Source organism: Nematolebias whitei, chromosome 19 (genome assembly GCF_014905685.2).
Source record: "Nematolebias whitei isolate Nwh7 chromosome 19, NemWhi1, whole genome shotgun sequence".
Classification (NCBI taxonomy): Eukaryota; Metazoa; Chordata; class Actinopteri; order Cyprinodontiformes; family Rivulidae; genus Nematolebias; species Nematolebias whitei.
This window is the reverse complement of record NC_056516.1, coordinates 36,662,909-36,682,831: the sequence shown is the minus strand read 5'-3', so window position 1 is coordinate 36,682,831 and position 19,923 is coordinate 36,662,909. Positions and strand designations below refer to the sequence as shown.

The 19,923-nt window shown below is 41.2% G+C and overlaps 2 protein-coding genes across 2 annotated transcripts in view; both read right to left on the bottom strand.

Moving 5' to 3' along the window:
• eno2 (enolase 2) overlaps positions 1–19,923 on the bottom strand; it is a gene marked incomplete at its 5' end in the record, with an annotated part of 167,193 nt that overhangs the window by 140,242 nt on the left and 7,028 nt on the right.
• On the bottom strand, positions 739–8,485 carry LOC119425393 (glyceraldehyde-3-phosphate dehydrogenase). Its single transcript, XM_037692921.1, has 12 exons — positions 8,442–8,485; positions 8,144–8,176; positions 3,373–3,472; positions 3,053–3,162; positions 2,886–2,976; positions 2,672–2,787; positions 2,469–2,550; positions 2,177–2,328; positions 1,966–2,044; positions 1,674–1,757; positions 1,105–1,202; positions 739–963 (listed from the first exon to the last, which is right to left on the bottom strand). Exons 2-12 carry the CDS (start codon positions 8,164–8,166, stop codon positions 894–896), a joined length of 1,005 nt encoding a protein of 334 aa, XP_037548849.1. The 5' UTR covers positions 8,167–8,176; positions 8,442–8,485; the 3' UTR covers positions 739–893.

The following is a 19,923-nucleotide window of genomic DNA, read 5'->3' as shown; positions in this document are numbered from 1 at the left end:
TGAACAGTGATGAACAGTGATGAACAGTGATGAACAGTGATGAACAGTGATGAACAGTGATGAACAGTGATGAACAGCGATGAACAGTGATGAACAGTGATGAACAGTGATGAACAGTGTGTACAATCCTCAGCGTTCAGACCAAGTTGATCACTTAAACTAAGGTTGTGTCAGCTTCTTCTTCTTTGTTGAAACGTTTCATGTTTTATCCAAAAGACTCCCACCGTCTTCTTCAACAGAAGAATCCGTCCAGACGACCGGACTTGGATTATGGAGCACCAGGACATCGTTTTAACTTGTTTTCCACTTCAAACTTGTACAACTCCTGCTAGATTTGTTTACATCGGCGTTAGAAATGATTCAGATTTAAGTTACTAAAGAAAATAATTTCTGTTCACTCATTTTGTTTAGGTGGTCACAAACTTATGATGCGTTTCTCCATCATCATCATCCTCATCCTCATCGATGCTGCGAGGCAAACGTTTTCACCCGTCACTGGTTTGGCAGACGTACGCTGGTTGGTGTAATAGAAAAACAATATTACAAACTAAAAACATGAACTAATATGATTCTGACCCTTGAGCTCAAAGCTTCGTGCAATTATTTGATTTCATTTTGTAGTTTGAAGGTTTTGCAACTTTTGCTGCCACGTCAAAAACAAAGACTCTGATTTTTCCCACTTGAGTTCTTAATGTTAACGTTAAATGATCTAGAGATTAAAAAGTCAACACTGCACCCTCCTTCCCAAGTGCTTTTATTAAACATTGTTCACACAAAAACTCTTGTGCCAGGTGAAAAGGAAGTCAAGTGCAACAAATCTATCTTCGGTTTGAGCCGAGGTCAGAGGTCACGGCCTCCAGTGACACACTGAAGGACGTCTGCAAGTCCCTGCTTTACTCTCTGGAGAACATGTGCAGCACCAGGTCACACACACGGTGGCTGTAGCCAAACTCGTTGTCATACCTGCCAAACAAAGTTGGAACGACATCCGTCAGATCAAGATGAAGAAAACAACACGTGGAAAAAGACCCGTAAACGTTGCACTTTTAATAAAAACAATCTGACTCTGTATAATCTGCAGTTGACCTCAACAAAACGAATTACCATGAAACCAGTTTGACAAAGTGGTCGTTCAGGGCAATGCCAGCGCCGGCATCAAAGATGGAGGAGTGACGGTCGCCGTTAAAGTCCGTCGACACAACCTGAGCGGAAAGACACATTTACAGCCAGGACAACAGCTGGAGATGAAAACTACAGAAGTGACTGCATGAACTACAGAAAATTAATAGAAACCTCGAAAAGTTCATCTGGACCTTTTTTTTTTTTTTTTGTTTTGTTGTTGAGACGTTTTGTCCTTCATCCAAAGGACTTCATCAGTCTGGATTAGTGAGCGTGAGCTTTGATGTTTTGAACCACTCTGGCTTTGGCTGCCTCAGAGGAGTCGACAGGGGAGAGGGCGGGCCCCAGAAACCATCTTATCACAAGCAACTTGTTTGGACTACTATGTGAGTGCGCTGCTTGTGGGACTGAGTTTGTTGCGGCTCCTCGGACTGATGAAGTCCTTTGGATGAAGGACGAAACGTCTCAAAAAAAGAAACCATCTTGATGACCTGAAATTTGTCAAACAAGAACATTTAGAAGATGTGCTGCTGCAAAACAACACTCGATCTCACCTGATCCTCCGTGTATCCCAGAATTCCTTTCAGTCGACCCTCAGCGGCGGCCTTCACAGCCTTCTTGATGTCGTCGTACTTCGCCTGTAAAAAAGTAACAACAAAAGGCTCCAATTTAAAATGTTGACTCTGGACTTTTAAAATAATAACCCTATTTTTAAATTGTTCCAAATGACTGGAAAACAATTAAACGAAATAGATTTATTTGCATTTTGATGTCAAATTTAGGATCAGGCTTTAAAGAATACATGGTTTGATTGAGGAAGTTTAGGTCATGTGATCAAACACTCACAGGCTTCTCCAGGCGGACAGTCAGGTCAACGACCGAAACGTTGGGGGTTGGGACCCGGAAAGCCATCCCAGTCAACTTCCTGTTAATAAAACAAGTGTCCAGTTTGGCACAAAGTTTTCTAGGAAGTGTTTGAGCAACAGATTCCCCAGTTGAGCAGATTTGGGTGTTTTTTATTTTGTGTGAACTTAAATCTGGAGGAATAAAGCCGTACCCGTTCAGCTCAGGGATGACTTTACCCACAGCCTTGGCAGCGCCGGTGGAGGCCGGGATGATGTTCTGGGAGGCTCCTCGTCCATCTCTCCACATCTTACCCGAGGGGCCGTCAACGGTCTTCTGCGTAGCCGTGACGGAGTGGACCGTGCTCTGGAAGGAACGGTAAAACGTCAGGACATTGATTTAATCAGTCAAAACGATCCAGTTTTACAGTAAAACATCACGGTTTGCCCGTTTTGCAGTGGAGAGCAACCGAAGGTGCCGTTGTAATTAGTTGGCAGCTTTTTTACCATGAGGCCCTCGATGATACCAAAGTTGTCGTTGATGACCTTGGCGAGGGGAGCCAGGCAGTTGGTTGTACAGGAAGCATTGCTAGGATGATGGAAATATATTATTATTTATTAGTGATGCAAAGCATCTTCTGATTCTCCTCTTCATCAGGTGAGAAAGCTGTGAAGCTCCTTCTGCAGATCCAGGACCAGCAGAAACCCACCTGACGATCTTCATGGACTTGTTGTACTTGTCGTGGTTGACGCCCATGACGAACATGGGAGCGTCGGCACTGGGAGCAGAGATCACCACCCTCTTTGCGCCCCCCTTCAGGTGAGCCTAATGGGAGGGGTGACAAAGCAAAGAGGCTTGACGTGAAGAAAACCCTAACCCCATTTCCAAGAGTAAAACTGTTCAAGCCCCCCGAATGAACTCACTGAAGCCTTCTCGACGGTGGTGAACACACCAGTGGACTCCACAACATAATCCACACCAGCGTCGCTCCACTTGATGCTGGCCGGGTCCCGCCTGCAGGTTTTACACAAAAGACTCAGAATCCTAACCAGGAAGAGGATTTAACCTTTGAAATGCGACAGAGGCGTACTCGTGGAAGACCATGATGCGCATGTTGCCGATGACCAGCTTGCCACCTTGTGTCTTCACGTCTTCGTGCTTCCAAGCGCCGTGAGTGGAGTCGTACTTGAACATGTAGGCCTGAGACACAAGTTTAAGTTTTAAAGACCTCCCTTTTCGAAATAATTTCTATCTGTGACGTTTTACCCTCAAATCAACCTAATCTCTGTCGTCATCGTCTAAAAAGCCACAGAGATGTTGCTGATTTGAGAAGGACATGATGTCAACGTCTCCATTATCGATTTAATGAAAAGACGCAGATTTTCCTGAAACGTCAGCCACGCTGCTCACCATGTAGTCCAGACTGATGAAGGGGTCATTGATGGCCACGACCTCCACTTTGCCTCCACTGACAGCAGCACGGGTCACCAGACGGCCAATGCGTCCAAATCTGAAATGCAGACAGAGAGATCTGTCTATGAGCAGAACATCCGATGGATCTTTGGACTTTTGATGTGCAAAAACAGGAACAAACTCTCAGGGATTGTCAGGATGTGCAGCAAAACTGCTGGTACAGCCCTGCAGAACCTCACTGACCTAAAGAACCTCACTGACCTACACAAGGTGAGGTCAGTGAACAAGGCCAGGCTGATTCTGGCAGATCCTGATCACCACTCCATGGTGAGTTCAGGTTGCTTCCATCTGGATGCAGTTATCTGCTGCCCAGATGTAGAACGAACAGACTGAAACACTCATTTATCTCTGTAGCGATCAGGCTTCGCAACAAACTGTTATGATTTTTGTTATTTTGATGTCTCAATAGTCTAGTGTGGATGAAAGTTTTGTAAGCTCCATCATCCAGGTAGATAACAAACATAGCAAGTTGGCCACCTGGCCTAAAACACTTGATTGCTGTTAAGGATAGTTAATGGTTTTGGATGGGTGCGTTCTGTTTGCACATGTTGCAAAACCTGCTTCTGAGATTCCAAATCAAGCACAGCAATGAAGGCTACTTATGGGACAGATCTGGTTGGCAGGCCTCAGACTGGTGAAGTCCTCTGGATGGGGATGATTTAACCTTTTTTGTTGTTCTAGTATGGATGTTTTGTGTGACTGCTGACTGTGAAACAAATTGGCCCTTGAGGATAATAAAGATTCTTGAACTTCATGGATTCAAGGTTCTTTATTTATCATTCCACCATGTGGTACATGTGGTGGAACGAAATTGTGTACATAGGGTCCCAGTTACATCCAACAAAAATATATAATTTAAAAGAAAATCAGTAATAAGATCTAAGATATGAACTTAGAAAAATCCAACAATTTTCAGTCAGGTCATCTGGACAGTTTCTTTTTTTGCTGAAACGTTTCACCTTCCATCCAGAAGGCTTCATCAGTCAAGGAAACACACAACACAAAACTGATTCCTCCCCCAACAGCTTACTCCAAAGTGGAACAAACCAGTTATGTTGGTGCTAAGATGGTGTCTTTGGCACGCCCCCTCCCCTGTTGCCGGCCCTCTTCCTCGTCGACTGTCATGTCAAACTGGTTCAAAACCAACAAAGTCCATGCTCAATAATCCAGGTATACAGTCCAACAATTTTCAGTCAGGGTAGAAGCTGTTCCTCAGTCTAGTGGTTCTACACTTAATGCTCCTTAACCTCCTTCCTCAGGGGAGTGGGGTAAAAAGTGTGCTGGGTGAGTGGGGTCCTTCATGATGCAGGTGGCCCTCTTCCTGCATCTGGAGGTGTAGATGTTTGTGATGGTGGGGAGACTGACTCCAACTTGAACTTGGATCAGTCCTGGATTGGCATGTGCACAATCTTAGTTAACCTAAGCTTGTGCACATGTGAAGGGACACCATCATGTAAAAATTACAGATTGTGGCTAAATCTGGCATGATGCAGCTTTCTTTTTATGATATTTATACAATTCCCTTTTGAATTATGTGACACAAGAAGACATTATTTAAACTTGAAAGACTTCACTGTGACTCTGAAGTGTCAGCAGCGAAGCCAAATTAATAATTTTAATGATATTTAGGCATTTTAAAGCATCTTTAAACAGGCCACACACATTTTTCTTATTTTATTACCCAGCAGGTGGCACTAACTCCTAAACTAAATCTAAAACATCTCACCAGACAAGCAGCCATTAAAGGCAAACCAACCTTTGAGGATAATATTGGACCTCATAAACCTGTTTATACCAAATATATATTTATAAACCTGAAAGTGGAGTGGGTCTGATTCTCAGAGGGGGTTAATTAAAGTGTGAGAAAAGAATTAAAGCATAAAATCACAATGTTTGTTTTTATGTTTAAAAGTACAAGAGGTGCAGGATGTGAATTAAATTAAAGTCGAACCTGAGGATGATATATAATAAAAAATAAAACGTATTTCCAGATTTCAGTCATATTTCATGATTCTAAAGGAAGTGAATAACGAATCTTTTATCTTCTGTTTTCTCATGTTAGTTTTTTTATTCTTCAGAAGAGATTAAAGCGCCTCGTGGGATTTTAATTATTTGTTTGACCGTTCCTCACACACTTTGACTTAAACATTTTAACTTTACTGTCTGAAGTTTTAAACAGTAAAGAAAGAGGCTGAACACTTTGTGATGAATGGTGACGGTCTGCCTGGGGAGAAGTGACAGCTCTGGTTCCCTTTGGTGAGTTTTGGGAAGCCAGCAGGCCAAAATGGACCGGAGCCCATCCTTTGTTTCTGAGAGGCGCTGCTGGCGTTGGCTCCGGTTCAAGTCGAACAAACTCAATCTCCCAGCAGCTGCTGCTTCACGACGTCCTCCAAGTCTCCAAGTCCGCAGGGCGCACAGTCTGGACCTCAGAAAGACTGGAGGTAAACTTAAACGAGACGGAGAAACTAAAGGAACGTGGAAACAGTGACACCGACAGTGGAGGTGAAAGGTGTGAAGGGAGGAGACACCAACACCAAGAGAACTGAAAATACCCAGAGAATAGACAGGCCCCGCTCAGAACCTCAAACTACAAATAAACATATTTAAATTACGCTCAACTGAATCTTAGAATTTCAATTCTGGATGAGTCGCAACAACTGGGTTTCAGTTTTTTATATTCCCAATTCATCTGAACTTCTTCTGCAAACTTTGAGCTTTTCTAGAAGTTCGGCTCATTCTCAAGTTTGGTTATTGTAACTTTAACAGTTTGCTCAATATTTAACTATAATAAATATTCCCCACGGGGGAGTGGGTAGTGCAGAGGTTACAGAATGTGGGCCTGTGATCGGAAGATTGCCAGTTCAACTCCCGGTACAGATAACACCAAAAATGTAGGTGGAAAAGGTGAAGCACCCACACCTGATCCCACCCTCATGTGCCCTTGAGCAAGGTCCTTAACCCCCACCATCTGCTCCTCCAAGCGCCCTAGATAGCAGCTCTCTGCTCCACACAGAGGGCTGTGGTAGCTCGGTGGCCCATGGTTGTGTCAGGAATGACATCCGGCATAAAAATAATTGCCAAGTCTTTATACAACTTAGTTCGCTGTGGTGACCCCTAACTAGAGCTGTCATTTCTAACCTGAACCCAGAGCCCGGTCCGGCCCGACCTGGATTAGGGCCGGGCCATAATAATGTGCTTAATGGGTGGGCCGGGTCGTATCGGGCTTTTGATTGTGTCAGCGGAAACGCCCGGCTGACAATTCAATTATATGGCAACATGGTTTGCCATACATTTACCAGCCACGCGTGGCCATTTCACCGCGAGCTGACCGGCCTTGAAAGAGGCAAAAAAAAGTTCAGTTAAGCTTCAGATGGGACTATACTGTCTGGCAGCGATCCATCAAGCCCTAATGACCCTTCATTCAGCCGCTGCACTCTGCGGACGCGCACGGCCGACGACCCAAACAGGTGAGATCCCAAAATGTCCGACATGTCAAAGCAGGGTCCATGTTTGAATAATGCAGAATGCAGCAGGGATTTAATGTGTTTCGATGGCCATGAAAGGACAAACACCCCCTCAGCTCTGATCTTCTGCCCCTTTCATGCAGCCGTGCGCATCTGCTGACCGTTAATAACTACAAAGTATAAGCAGTCAAAGCTTAATTAAAAATATTGTTTTGTTTTTTTCGAGTTCGGACCTGTAATTACTGTTAGTCCATCGAGTCGGGTGGGGTTCGGAAATGATGGCTGCAGGCTGGGGCCGGGCCGGGTCGAATAATTTGGGCCTGAATGCAACTCTACCCGTAACGCAGGGAGCAGCCGAAAGAAGAAAACAAATAAATAATAAATAAATAAAATATGTCCCACAAACAAACACAATGAGAACTCTAATTCCTTAAAAAACACCGTTTCCTTTAAATCTGCTTCAGCTCAGTTTGTCTTCCTTTGCTGGTTTGAGCTTTTAGCTAAACTTTAGCTATTTTTCACTTTGTTTCTTCTAGTTTTTAGCTGATGTTTTGCTGCTTTTAGCTAGACTTCTGCTACATTTAGCTATTTGTTTGCCTTTGTCAGACTTTTAGGTAACATTTTGCTACTTTTAGCTTTTAGTTAGCTTTTTCTTACATTTTACTTTTAGTAAGCCTTTTAGCTTTTGTTTAGCTACACTTAGTGAGTGTTTTGCTGCTTTAATTTTTACCTAGTGTTTTGCTGCTTTTGCCTTTCTAGCTTTTTGCTAACCTTTTGCTGCTATTAGCTATTGTTTTAGTGTTTTTTTTTGTTTTTAGATTTTTTTGTTTCTTTCTAAAAGTAGTGTTTTGCTGCTCGTTGTTTTTATTACTCTAAATGTTTTCTGAAAATACGGCTGTATAGTTCCTCTTGCTGTTTGAATTTGCAGACGAATCATCCAGACAGAATTATTTTTCACGCAGGATGGAGTCGTGCACGCTGACATCGTCGATGTTTGTGTAAAACAAGATTATAAGCTTGAGTCCGAAACTGCATTTAGGAATAGATTGTTTCCCCTCACCTGTTCTCTATATATTTTTAATCAAACTGTTTTTAATAGTCTTCTTGTGTCAGCATCTTCGCAGCCACACGATGAAAACATGAAAGCGATGGAGGTTACTGCATGTGAGATATTTAGCATTATAAAATAAATTAATGCCAGGTTAAAAACCTTTCTGACACAAGAGCAAAAATAAACAACTCACCCGTTGATTCCAATCTTCACCATTTTGTCTGGTCTTCATTAAAAGCAAGAAAAAAGTAAAACATATATTTACACATCATTTGACTCATGTTTATGGGATTTTAAACAATAGCAAGGAAATGGTTAAATGCACTTTGAGCTTCCTGTTGCCTCTTATCATTAGAAAATAAAAGAGAAGCTCACAGAAAACAAAAAAAATCATCACTTTGTAAAAGTTTCCTCGCAGCTGCGACTCAAAAATTTTTAAATAAAATCTTTCTTCTTGTCTAAGTTAAATAATAAACAGTAAAAACATTCACCTGGACGGTTTGAGCAAAGTGTTTCTGTCCACCTGAAGATGCTGAGGAGCGTCAGAAAGAGACGCACGCGTCGTTTTATTCCAGCTGTGAGCCGCTGGAGCCACGCCCCCTTTACATCCCGACCTCCAGGTCGCGCGAGCTTCTGTCAAACTAACGTCTCAATAAAAATGTACTCATCCTCCTGGGAAAATATACAAAAACAGCCATGTTCACTTGAAGTTTCATGTTGGTTTTGATTCTACGAAATGTGACGCAACGACTCACCTGCTGGAAACATTCCTCCGCCAGGAAAAGTAGTTCCTGAGCAGCTGCTTAATTCATTCAACCTTTATTTATACAGGTTAATCCCATTGAGCCTCGGGGACTCATTTACAAGAGAGACCTGATTTTTTTTTATTAACAAAAATTAATGAGGTTGATGGTTTAATAAATAAAAATAAATAAATGTAATCAATGATTAATAAGATTGATGGTTTAATGAGGTTGCCATGATGCAGAAACATGCAGCAGTTAGTTTGAATATCTAGAAGTGGTTATAATAAAAGTTATGCTCTCTTTTGTGTTTGCTAACGTTCATTTTGGATTTGATCGACTCCCAAAGTTAGATTTGTAGATATTCAGCAAAAAGTGATTATTTTCTGAGAGTTTCACTAAAACCCATGGAGTGCGTAGATCCTATATTTCAATGAAAAATATTTTGCTAACAGTCAAACAGGACTGATGCCAACAGTATGAGACAAAGCTTTAAACAAAGATGTCAGCGTGCAGCTCACAGTACGAGAAAGGGATGACGTTCAGTTAGTTCACTGATGCAGTTCTTCAGATCAACATCTGGAGAAATAAACAAAAGTTAAAGTTGATAAATAGGATGTCCAAACGTCTCGTACAGTCCTCACAGCGTCAGGATCTCAAACTCTGACGGGGGCAACAAATGGGGCAACACTTTGTCTTCCTCTGCTTGAATAGGTCTTGACAAACCATCCTACATCCAACAACATGCCAGCTTTGTGTGAGAACACGCGTGTTGTGGCGTAACCGTGTTCAGACGTGGAGTCTGTTCAACATTCAGCTTGATAAAGTCTTTGTTTTAGATCACGGATGCATTCCAGCTGAACTGATAAGCAGCATAATCTACCACTGCCGTGTTTAATCTAAGGAAATATAAAGGTGTGTGTGTATGGGGGGGGGGGGGAGACCTTGTTGCTATGACAACGTCAGAGGTTAGACAGCCGGTTAATAATTCAGGTCTCGCTCACTCCTGACTAATGTTTGTGTCTCTGCAGCAAACATGGCGGTAAATTCAGGAGGAGTTGGGCCTCCTTCAGAATAAAAGCTGCTGTCTCACTTCCTGTTTTCATCTGGATTTTTACTCAGATCAAACTTTATGCACTTTAAAAAGTTTGCCTCTTTCAGTGTTCGAGTTCTGCAGGAAGAAACTGTTCTCTGTTCTTGAGCGACGTTCACAGAAGAAACACGTCCACTCTCAAAACTTATGATTTTGTTTTTACTTCTTACGCAATATAAAGTTTTCTTTTAAGTGCATTTGAACATTTAATACAAATAAAACCACGTTTAAGTAAAAAGAGTTGGAAAAAGTTTTTTAAAATCCAAACATGTCCACGCTGACCAGCAGCACAACAGAACAACAAAAACACATTTTAAATTTTTATTTAAATTTTATTTCAGACCTTTTTCTAAAGAGCATGTTCGGTTTAGTTGTTTTATTGTTTTAAACCTGTGCAGTTACAATTAGATTTAAACTCCAGCAGCCGAGAGATAAACTGAGTGCAGGCGCTGACTTGACAAACAAGAGTTTAAAAATACTTGACACACTTTAAATACATTGTGATTTTGTGGGAAATGATCTTATTTACATAAAATAGTTAAAAGATGAAAGAAAGCAAAGCGATTTGACAAAGTGAGGTGTTTATGGGGATTTATTTGACCTCATGCACACCCTGCCGTGCGCGTTGTTTTATCTGAATGTGGACATTTTTAAAAAATTAGCTGTATATTTTGATATTTATAAAATTGAAATCTTGTTCTATTAATCTGCTCACCTTTTTACACTTTTATAAGTTTGCAAACAGTTATTCCAGTGCTGGTTTATTTTTAAAATGTACAAAACTCATAAACATGAAACCAAAACTAGAGTTTAAACGTTTGCAGCATTAATGAATTATTATTATTTTTTTTAATCCCACAAAACTTTAATTGTTTGTGCACGTTCTCCGGCATCCATCTTGGGGTACTGCAGCACCCTCTGCGCCCCAAGTTCCTCAACTTTAAGGGAAAAACATCTCTATAATCTGTTTATGATGCCTGATTTGTCTTGTGCACTCGAGCCTGTTAGAGTAAAAATATGCAAAATAAAAAAAAAAATAAATAAAATAAAAGCTGGAGCAAAAAGACACAGATCAGAGAAGGTCAGAGGGGAAGTGGACGAGATTAAAAACCAACACAATGCTGGTGATGAGAATAAAAATTAAACAAATATCTGCAGGGACTCTACATTTAATTTAATTTTACCGTATTTTTCAGACTGGCGCACTTAAAATCCTTAATTTTTCTTAAAAATCAACGGTGAGCCTTACGTATTAAATTTGTTTGTGCTTAACCTCGAACTGATTTTCCGTGGTTCCCGTGAACGAGCTGAACAAAGTTTGACGTATTTGTTTCGCTTAATGCGCCTTATAATCTGAAAAATATGGTAAATTTATATTTATGTCCATTTTTTTAACTTTATCTTTACCTTTTTTTTTTAAACAACCACAAAATGCACTAAAGCAACACAGAAACAGTATACTTTTTTTTTTTATAACTTTATAATATATTAGAGTTTTAAAAAACATTTCCAGGAGCTAAGATTTAGCAGAACCTTATTTTGCTGAAGGTGTTTTAGTTTAAACATCTTTTTATTATAAGTTTTATTATAGATTTAAAGGGATAAAATATAAAATAAAACATCAACTTGATGGTTTGGTTAAAAAAAAACAACATTTTGACACAATTTGCAATTTCAGTTTTATCAAAATGTCAAATATTTAAACATGAAATAACTTTATTTTTTAACTTTTAGGGGAAAAAGCTTAATTATATACATATTTAAATTATGTGTACAATGTTGTTTAATTTGTGAAGTCATAAAATATATATAAATTTAAAAATAAATATGTTAATTTAAATTTGATATAACAACCTAAAAGAAACAGCAAACCTTATTCCCAGAGAGACTTTTGTTCGGTTGCCAGGTGTTGATGTTGTGGCACTCGTTTTTTTTTTTTTTTTCATTCAACCTTTATTTATACACGTTAATCCCATTGAGCCTCGAGGACTCATTTATTAGAGAGACCTGGATTTTAAGAGTGATCACTGCAATGGACAACAACGAAAACAAGAGACAATTATAAATACGCGTACAAATTTAATAGTTTTTTTATTTTCATTTTTTTTAACAAGTTAAAGTAAAATGGCAACCAAAAGGGCAATCAAAAGGAAAAGTAGCAACAAAAAAAAAACATCTAGTATGTAAGACGGTGTAGAAAACTAACACTAGTTTTTGCATTGTATTTAATTTTACTAAAGTTTTAGCATTTTTTGCAAACATTACACCAGAAATGTCCAAAAGCAGATGGTGGTTACAGAATGTTAACTTTACATCCTGATTAAAAATGTGCAAGACACAGATAAGTAGTAAAAATGCATTCATTAGTTTAGCAGTAAAATCAACATTTATTTATATTTTATGATCCAGGATGAGACGTCACAGTCCTCTGCTGTGATTGGTTGGGTTTGTCACATTATATAATCATACGTGACATCATTTCCTGGCGGCACGGTGGCTCAGTTGGTAGAGCTGTTGGCTCTCAACGAGAAGGTTGCCAGATCAAATTCCAGCCAAGGGGATTTCTGGGTGGAGTTTGCATGTTGTATCCGTGCATGCGTGTTTTCTCTGCGTACTCCTCCCACAGACCAAAAACATGCATGTTAGACTGATTGATAACTCTAAATTGTCCCAAAGTGTGAGTGAGAGAGTGAATGGTTGTTTGTCTCATTTGTCTCTGGACTGGAGACCTGTCCAGGTGTCCCCTGTCTCTCACACAGTGACAGCTGGATATGGGCACCAGTGACCCCCATGATCCAAACAGGAAGAGGTGAGTAAAGATATCACTTCCTGAAATAAACTGGAGATTTGTTCCCACACTCCTCAGATGTTTAGTTTCAAACAAAGGTGATATATATATATTTATATTTATTTTTTCTTTTTCCGAGCCCAGATGCAGCAGCTGGTTCTAACAAGAGACTTGATCCGTTTGTAATTATCTGATAAAATGAAGTCCTGTGAGACAGCGGCCCTGCAAACCAGCGCTCCCCTGCAGGATTAGAGCATCCGTCTTCATCGAGCTGCAGCCTCGGCCTCGGCCGCAGAGACCGAATCTACGAGCTCTCCTGGCAGACGAGGAACGTGCCGACCTTGTGTCGTCCTCTGTTCCAGGAACGAGCCTCTAATCAGCTCTGCAGAGAGGAAGAGGGGGTAACTGGCAGTCAACCAGGTGAGGGGGTAAATGAGAAGTTGCTGTCGAGCTCAGCTCCACGTTTTATTTTCATAAATCATTCAGCAGCTGCTTGTTGCACAAACATGAACGTGGCGTTCGAAAAGTTACACAGCGACTTTTAAACAATTGACGTTATTAAGCACGTTTACATTTCTGAGATTAATGAGCACTTTTTTTCAAATCATAAAATGTTTTTACACAATTCAAATAATTTTTTTTGCAAAATTACACTTTGATTATAGATGAATTCAGCAATGCATATTTAATAACTTGTCTTTTTGACCCAGAGTTTATTGATTCATTCTTTCTGTCAAAACAGATAAAACATTTTTGCATCATCAAACAATATTTGAACCTTATAAAACAGATAAAAATCAAAGAAATACGTAACTATAGCAACTTGTGCACACAATTTTGTTTCTTTCTTCTAATAGAATTAATATTAATGCATGATGCTTGGCTTTTAATCAGACATTTTGATCAGAATGACAACGTGTTAATATCTGTTAAATCAAACCGTTCTGGTTTATAAAACAGATTTTTTAAGGATTTTTAGTAAAAGTTTAGTTGAGGTGGAAATAGAAGCTCAGCGTTCAAAATAATATATATATATATTTTAATTTTGACCATGGTGAGGCAACAAAAAGGATAAAAATCACAGATTTCGTTTGTTTTTATTTGTTTTTCTCTGCACAGATCACATGATTTATTTTCTGCACAAACTTCAGGGTTAGTTTTAGCTTTTAGCTGAAATGTTTTTTTTAATCATCCTGACCTGTTCTGCTGTTAAGGAACTGGGATTATGCAGTCAAACAAAATCAGCCAAATCAAAAGAAACCTTTAGTTTTTATTGCCTTATACATTCTGGACACATGATTTCAAGTTTAATGAAAAGTTCAAACACGAATCCAACAATCCACTCCTCTTGATGTGTCCTGGAGTTGCACCTGCTGCCTCCTCCTCCTCCGAGCCTCCACTCAGCAGTTAAACGTGATGACGGATGATCATGTGCACCATTAACGGGACGATTGCAGCTCGTTTCAGCCTGATGGCGGCCCGTATTTCTTGGAACATGAGTCCACAGACAAGGCGGTAAATCAAATGAACGGCACGGAGGAAGGAGGCAGAGATTTCCAGAAGCTCATCATATCTGCAGCTGGTTTGAAATTTGCTCATTAAGTCAGAAAAAAACCAAAGCAACGGTTGAAAACAGGGAGTAGCAAATGTAAGAAACAGTTCAATTTTGTTTTATTGTCTGAAACGTTTACTGCAGCTACTGTTACCTCAAATTATATGAAAATATTTTGTATTTTTACTCTTCACCAGCAGTAATGGTACTTTTACATTTGTAAAAACTACAATTGTAAAAAGAGTATAACGTTTTGAAAGTACTTAAATTAAAAATATTATAGTTTTATCCTCAGGCATAACTGAGGACAAAATTAACAGAAGTTTAAAGTTTGTGATTTGGAAGCAGGATCATGAGCAGTGGCGGCTGCTCAGTAGGGGGCGTTAGGGCGCCGCCCCACTACTCACACCACTCACCATATTACACTGAAGACTTAAAAAAATTAAATAAAAATGTAATAATAAAATAAAAATATTTCAAAATATATGTATATTATATATTTTTTTGTTGTTGTTGTGTAAGATAAATATTTTATAGTTAATGATGAGTTGTTCCTTTCAAAAACTTTGTCTCTGATTGATGACGTATTTCCACTCAGGGGTCACAAGAATCTTAGCCCATAGACTCACGTTAAAAGTTGTACATGCGCAGTTAGCTCCTCTGTGTTACAAGAGATTGTAAGATTCTGGGCGCACCACTCCAGCGCCCAGAGTACCAGCGCACCTGTACGGATCGTGCTTCCGGTCCCGCCGTCCTGATACAGATTTATTTATTTATTTTTTGTCCCTGAACAGATTGTGCAGTGACAACAAAGTTCATGCTCAGTCATCCAGGTATCAAATCCAATAATTCTCAGTCAGGTCATCTGGACAGTTTAGTTTTTTATAGAGACGTTTCGCCCTCTATCCGGAGGGCTTCATTAGTCTGAGAAGTTCCAGTAAACAGTTTCCCTACCAAGCAGTAAACTTCTTAAGTGGACGAACCAGTTTGCTGGAGCTAAGATGGTTTCTGGGGGCCGTCCTGTCCCCTGTCAACTCCTACCACTTTGGCTGTGGCTGCCTGTCTGGGAGGAGTCAACGGGGGACAGTACGCCCCCCAGAAGCCATCTTAGCTCCAGCAAACTGGTTGGTCCACTTAAGAAGTTTACTGTTTGGTGGGGAAACAGTTTACTGGAACTCCTCAGACTGATGAAGCCCTCCGGATAGAGGGCGAAACGTCTCTATAAAAAAACGAAACTGTCCAGATGACCTGACTGAGAATGACTGGATTGTGCAGTGACACTCACAACCAGACTATGTATGAAATATTATTTAGCTGTCAGACAGCAGCGCATTTAAAAGAGGCGCAGTACTAATTTTGATCAGGCAGATAGTTGGGAGACCCGCTGCATTCGGCACTGGGTTTGTTGATGCCGGCCGGGGTCCTGTGTAGAAAGGAGAGGGCTGGAGTGGACCACCACCTCAAGCGACATGGAAAATTCTAACAGCAGTCATCATTAATGTGCCTTATTTACCGTGTTTATACAGGTAAGGAATGAGTTAATAAAGTGCGCAGACGTGAGCACGAGTGAGCGAACCGATGAGTCTGGATGTGTGCTGTTTGTGGAATGTCTTGAGCTTATGGTATATGTCTATTTTGGAGTAATAGCCTCCCCGGTGGAAATTCCACCAGCCGCCACTGATCATCAAATTAGATTTTATTGTCCTCTGAAGGTACAAACTCCGAAACAAAATAAAGTGATGTGAGGTGAAGTTTCACCAGTAGCTGCACCCAAATACTGAAATAAAACCAGTAAAGATGAACAGTTGTCGCTCTGGTTTCAGACAATCTATAGAGCACAATGCTCTGATTTTTCCTGCTGATCAGCTGAGAGTTCTTAGAGTTTCTGTTAAATGGCGAGGGCGCCCGCTCTGCACAGTTCTGGTAAAGTCAACCCCCAGGAGGCGTTCTGTTTTTCTTTCTGAAACCTGACTGGAGGCCTGAACGCAGCGCCGGGGGCCTGTGAGGGCCCGAGCAGCTGTGAGCGGAAAACAAACAGTATCGATTCTGTTGGACGCGGCAGAGGGATCAATCATTATGATGTTACTGTGAGCCGGAAGAAACCGAGGCCCTGCTGGACTCTGGGTTTGAAGGGGATCCATGTCATATTTTAGCAGGTAATAAACCACGTCATGCTTTTTGTGTTTGTTGATGTTGACCAGAAATAACAGGCTGCAAGAAAACAAAATGTGAAATTTAAAACCTACAAACTGCAATGTGCCAAAACTGAACTGTACTTTAGTGCACATAACTCATACTTGTTCAAATAAAACAGAAGAGAAAAATACTAAAACTCTATTGTTTTCAATCTCCTAAAAAAAAATCCACCTTGAGGAGCTTTACAGATAAGAAGAGTTAAGTTTGTTTCCATCTGAATATTCTGCAACAGAATCAAAATAAGCTTTATTATCATTGTACCAAAGTACAGTGAGATTATCCAACATTTTTCAGTCAGGTCATCTGGACAGTTTCTTTTTTTGTGCTGAAACATTTCGCCTTGGATCCAGAAGGCTTCATCAGTCAAGGAAACACACAACACAAACTGATTCTTCCCCCAACAGCTTACTCCAAAGTGGAACAAACCAGTTATGTTGGTGCTAAGATGGTCTCTTTGTCATGCCCCCTCCTCCATTGCCAGCCCTCTTCCTTGTTGACAGTCTTGTCAAACTGGTTGAAGGCGAAACGTTTCAGCACAAAAAAAAGAAACTGTCCAGATGACCTGACTGAAAAATGTTGGATTGCATACCTGGATTATTGAGCATGGACTTTGTTGACGGTGCGATTATGTTCGTACAGTCGTCTGAAAGATGGGCGGAGTGCACGTTGCTGCTGCTCCTAAGAGCGCAGCCTCTTGTTATTTTAGACAGAAAAGGGGAAAAGGCCATGAGGATAGAATAGTGATATTACAAAAATGATCTCTTCACACTTTGTCCTTATCAAGACACAATTTAAGAGATGAAAAAACTCTGTCTACCAGCAGCACATTTATAGACACGTTACATATGCATTTGATGACAAGCTGATGAGATTTGTCCATGAAGCACTTCCAGATAGCACCATAGTCCTGATAAGATGTTGGTGTCAGCCGGTACAGCGTTCGCAGAAGTTCTCGGGGGTGGGGTGGGGGGTTGCACTAGACAGAGCCTTCTTGGTTTATACATATCTCAGGAGAAATTTGATAAGGCGACCTGCTTCAAGGCCAAATGTGGGAGTCAGATTCAGATAAGCCACAGTTGTTGATTTTTTCTGCTGTTTTTCGTCAGCCTTGAGTTCTGCTGGTACTTCTAATCCAACATAGCCAGATTTGTGGGTATTCCATTGGTCTGTGCTTATTTGCTTCCTCCAAGGTTGTCCCCAAAATGCTGGCAAGTCCCAGAAGCTGCAAGTGGCCTGTGATTCCATTTTACGATTGAGCTCGTAATCAGCCGAGTCTGCTCGAAGCATGAACCAAACTTTCAGATAAGGTCGGCTGAAACTGCTGCCGTCGTCTTCTTTAATAGCCGATAACATAGGTAGCTGACGGTGCCAAAAAGCAGAAATGCTGCGATCATAAATCCATTAATATAAATCTTCAGCATCCTGTTGAGACAATACAGAAAGGCACATCAACTTATCCATGACGTACCCTGCCGCGTGCGTCTCTGCGGGGCATGAGGGTTCTCCAGGACCCTGTCACTTGGTTGAATTTTTTTTAATCATCCATCCATCCATCCATCCATCCATCCATCCATCCATCCATCCATCCATCCATCCATCCATCCATCCATCCATCTTCTTCCGTTTATTTGAGGTCGGGTCGCAGGGGTAGCAGCTTAAGTAGGGAGGCCCAGACTTCCCTCTCCCCAGCCACTTGCGCCAGTTCCTCCAGGGGAATCCAAAGGTGTTCCAAGGCCAGCCAAGAAACATAGTCCCTCCAGCGTGTCCTGGGTCTCCTCCCGGTGGGACGGGTCTGGGACACCTCACCAGGTAGGCGTCCAGGAGGCATCCTAACCAGATGCCAGAGCCACCTCAACTGGCTCCTCTCGATGTGGAGAAGCAGCGGCTCTACTCTGAGTCCCTCCCGGATGACTGAGCTTCTCACCCTATCTCTAAGGGAGAGCCCAGACACCCTGCAGAGAAAACTAATTTCATCCGCTTGTATCCAAGATCTCATTCTTTTGGTCACAACCCAAAGCTCATGACCATAGATGAGGGTAGGAACATAGATCAACCGGTAAATTGAGAGCTTCTCCTTTGAACTCAGATCTCTCTTCTCCACGACAGACCGGTACAGCGCCTGCTTCACCGCAGACGCTGCACCTATCCGCCTATCGATCTCTCGCTTTATTTTTCCCTCATTCGTGAACAAGACCCTGAGATACTTGAACTCCTCCACTTGGGGCAGGACCCCCTCCCCGATCTGGAGAGGGCACTCTACCCTTTTTCGGCTTTTTTTATAGATTGCATTGAAAGTCCAGCTGACCAGATCCATGTCAGTAATTTACAATTGGGAAGATGTGTAAATAGAAACTCTGCTACACAGGACAGAGAGCAAAAAGCAGGAGGGAAACAGAAGAGGGAAAATATGTGTCCGTCTTGCTCGAGAGCGAGTGAGGAAAAACAAGTCTCTCGAAACAAGCGTTTTTTTTAATCACATGACTGATTTAGTCAATATGAGTTGCTGTGATTTATACACCGTTTCTTTAAGTTGTTTTTGTCCCTGTCTCTTGAGCAGATAACAGCATGGATGTCAAAGCTACTTTAAAAAGTCAGGAGTGAGTTCTCCTCTCACAGGATTATCCAGCAAAAGCCATGGAGCTGCCGTCACCTCGACCCGACCAGCTCCCTCATACAAACTCTGAGGATGATCCTCGCCGTCACCAGCTGGGAGCCGACAGACAGCAAACACTAAACTCTCACAGGATTTACATTTGTCACTGTAGAGAAAAGAACTGGCAGACAATTAAAATCTGATTGGATACTGAGCAAAAGGAAACAGTCACGTTCATCTTTTTCCTGTCAGATTATGTTAATTTGTGCATGCACTCAAAAATCTGATTCAAATCCGATCTACACGTGCACACACTTGTTTGCTGATTCTTTACACTGACAGCGCAGCTTGTGCAGAAAAATGATATGTGTGGACGTTTGCCACATGTGGTCATTGATGGTGAAGCTGTACAGGAGGTGCATCAGTAAAAATATCTGGGAACTGTTCTCGATGACAAACTGACCTTTGACCCCATGTGAACTCACTTTATAAGAAGGCTCACCAGAGAATTTATTTTTATCTGAAGCTCTGCGGTTTAAATGTTGATTCTACTTGTATGAGAATGTTTTATTGAGTCTCTTAACTTTTAACTTTCATCTGCTGGTTTGGACGTTTGACGTGCAAAAAACAGGAACAAACTCTTTGGAGATTGTCAGGATCAGGAAAACTGCTGGCATCGCCCTACAGAACCTCACTGACCTACAGAACCTCACTGACCTAAAGAACCTCACTGACATACAGAACCTCACTGACCTAAAGAACCTCACTGACCTACAGAACCTCACTGACCTAAAGAACCTCACTGACCTAAAGAACCTCACTGACCTAAAGAACATCACTGACCTACAGAACATCAATGACCTAAAGAACCTCACTGACCTAAAGAACCTCACTGACCTAAAGAACCTCACTGACCTACAGAACCTCACTGACCTAAAGAACATCACTGACCTACAGAACATCAATGACCTAAAGAACCTCACTGACCTACAGAACCTCACTGACCTA

What these genes read in the sequence shown, in the direction of transcription:
- LOC119425393 (XM_037692921.1), bottom strand. Translation starts at nt 8,166, where the DNA reads ATGGTGAAGATTGGAATCAACGG. An exon ending in GTATCATCGAGGGCCTCATG is followed by an intron (nt 2,329 to 2,468) that starts GTAAAAAAGCTG and finishes CGTTCCTTCCAG; the next exon opens with AGCACGGTCCACTCCGTCAC. An exon ending in GTCATCCCTGAGCTGAACGG is followed by an intron (nt 2,045 to 2,176) that starts GTACGGCTTTAT and finishes TTTTATTAACAG; the next exon opens with GAAGTTGACTGGGATGGCTT.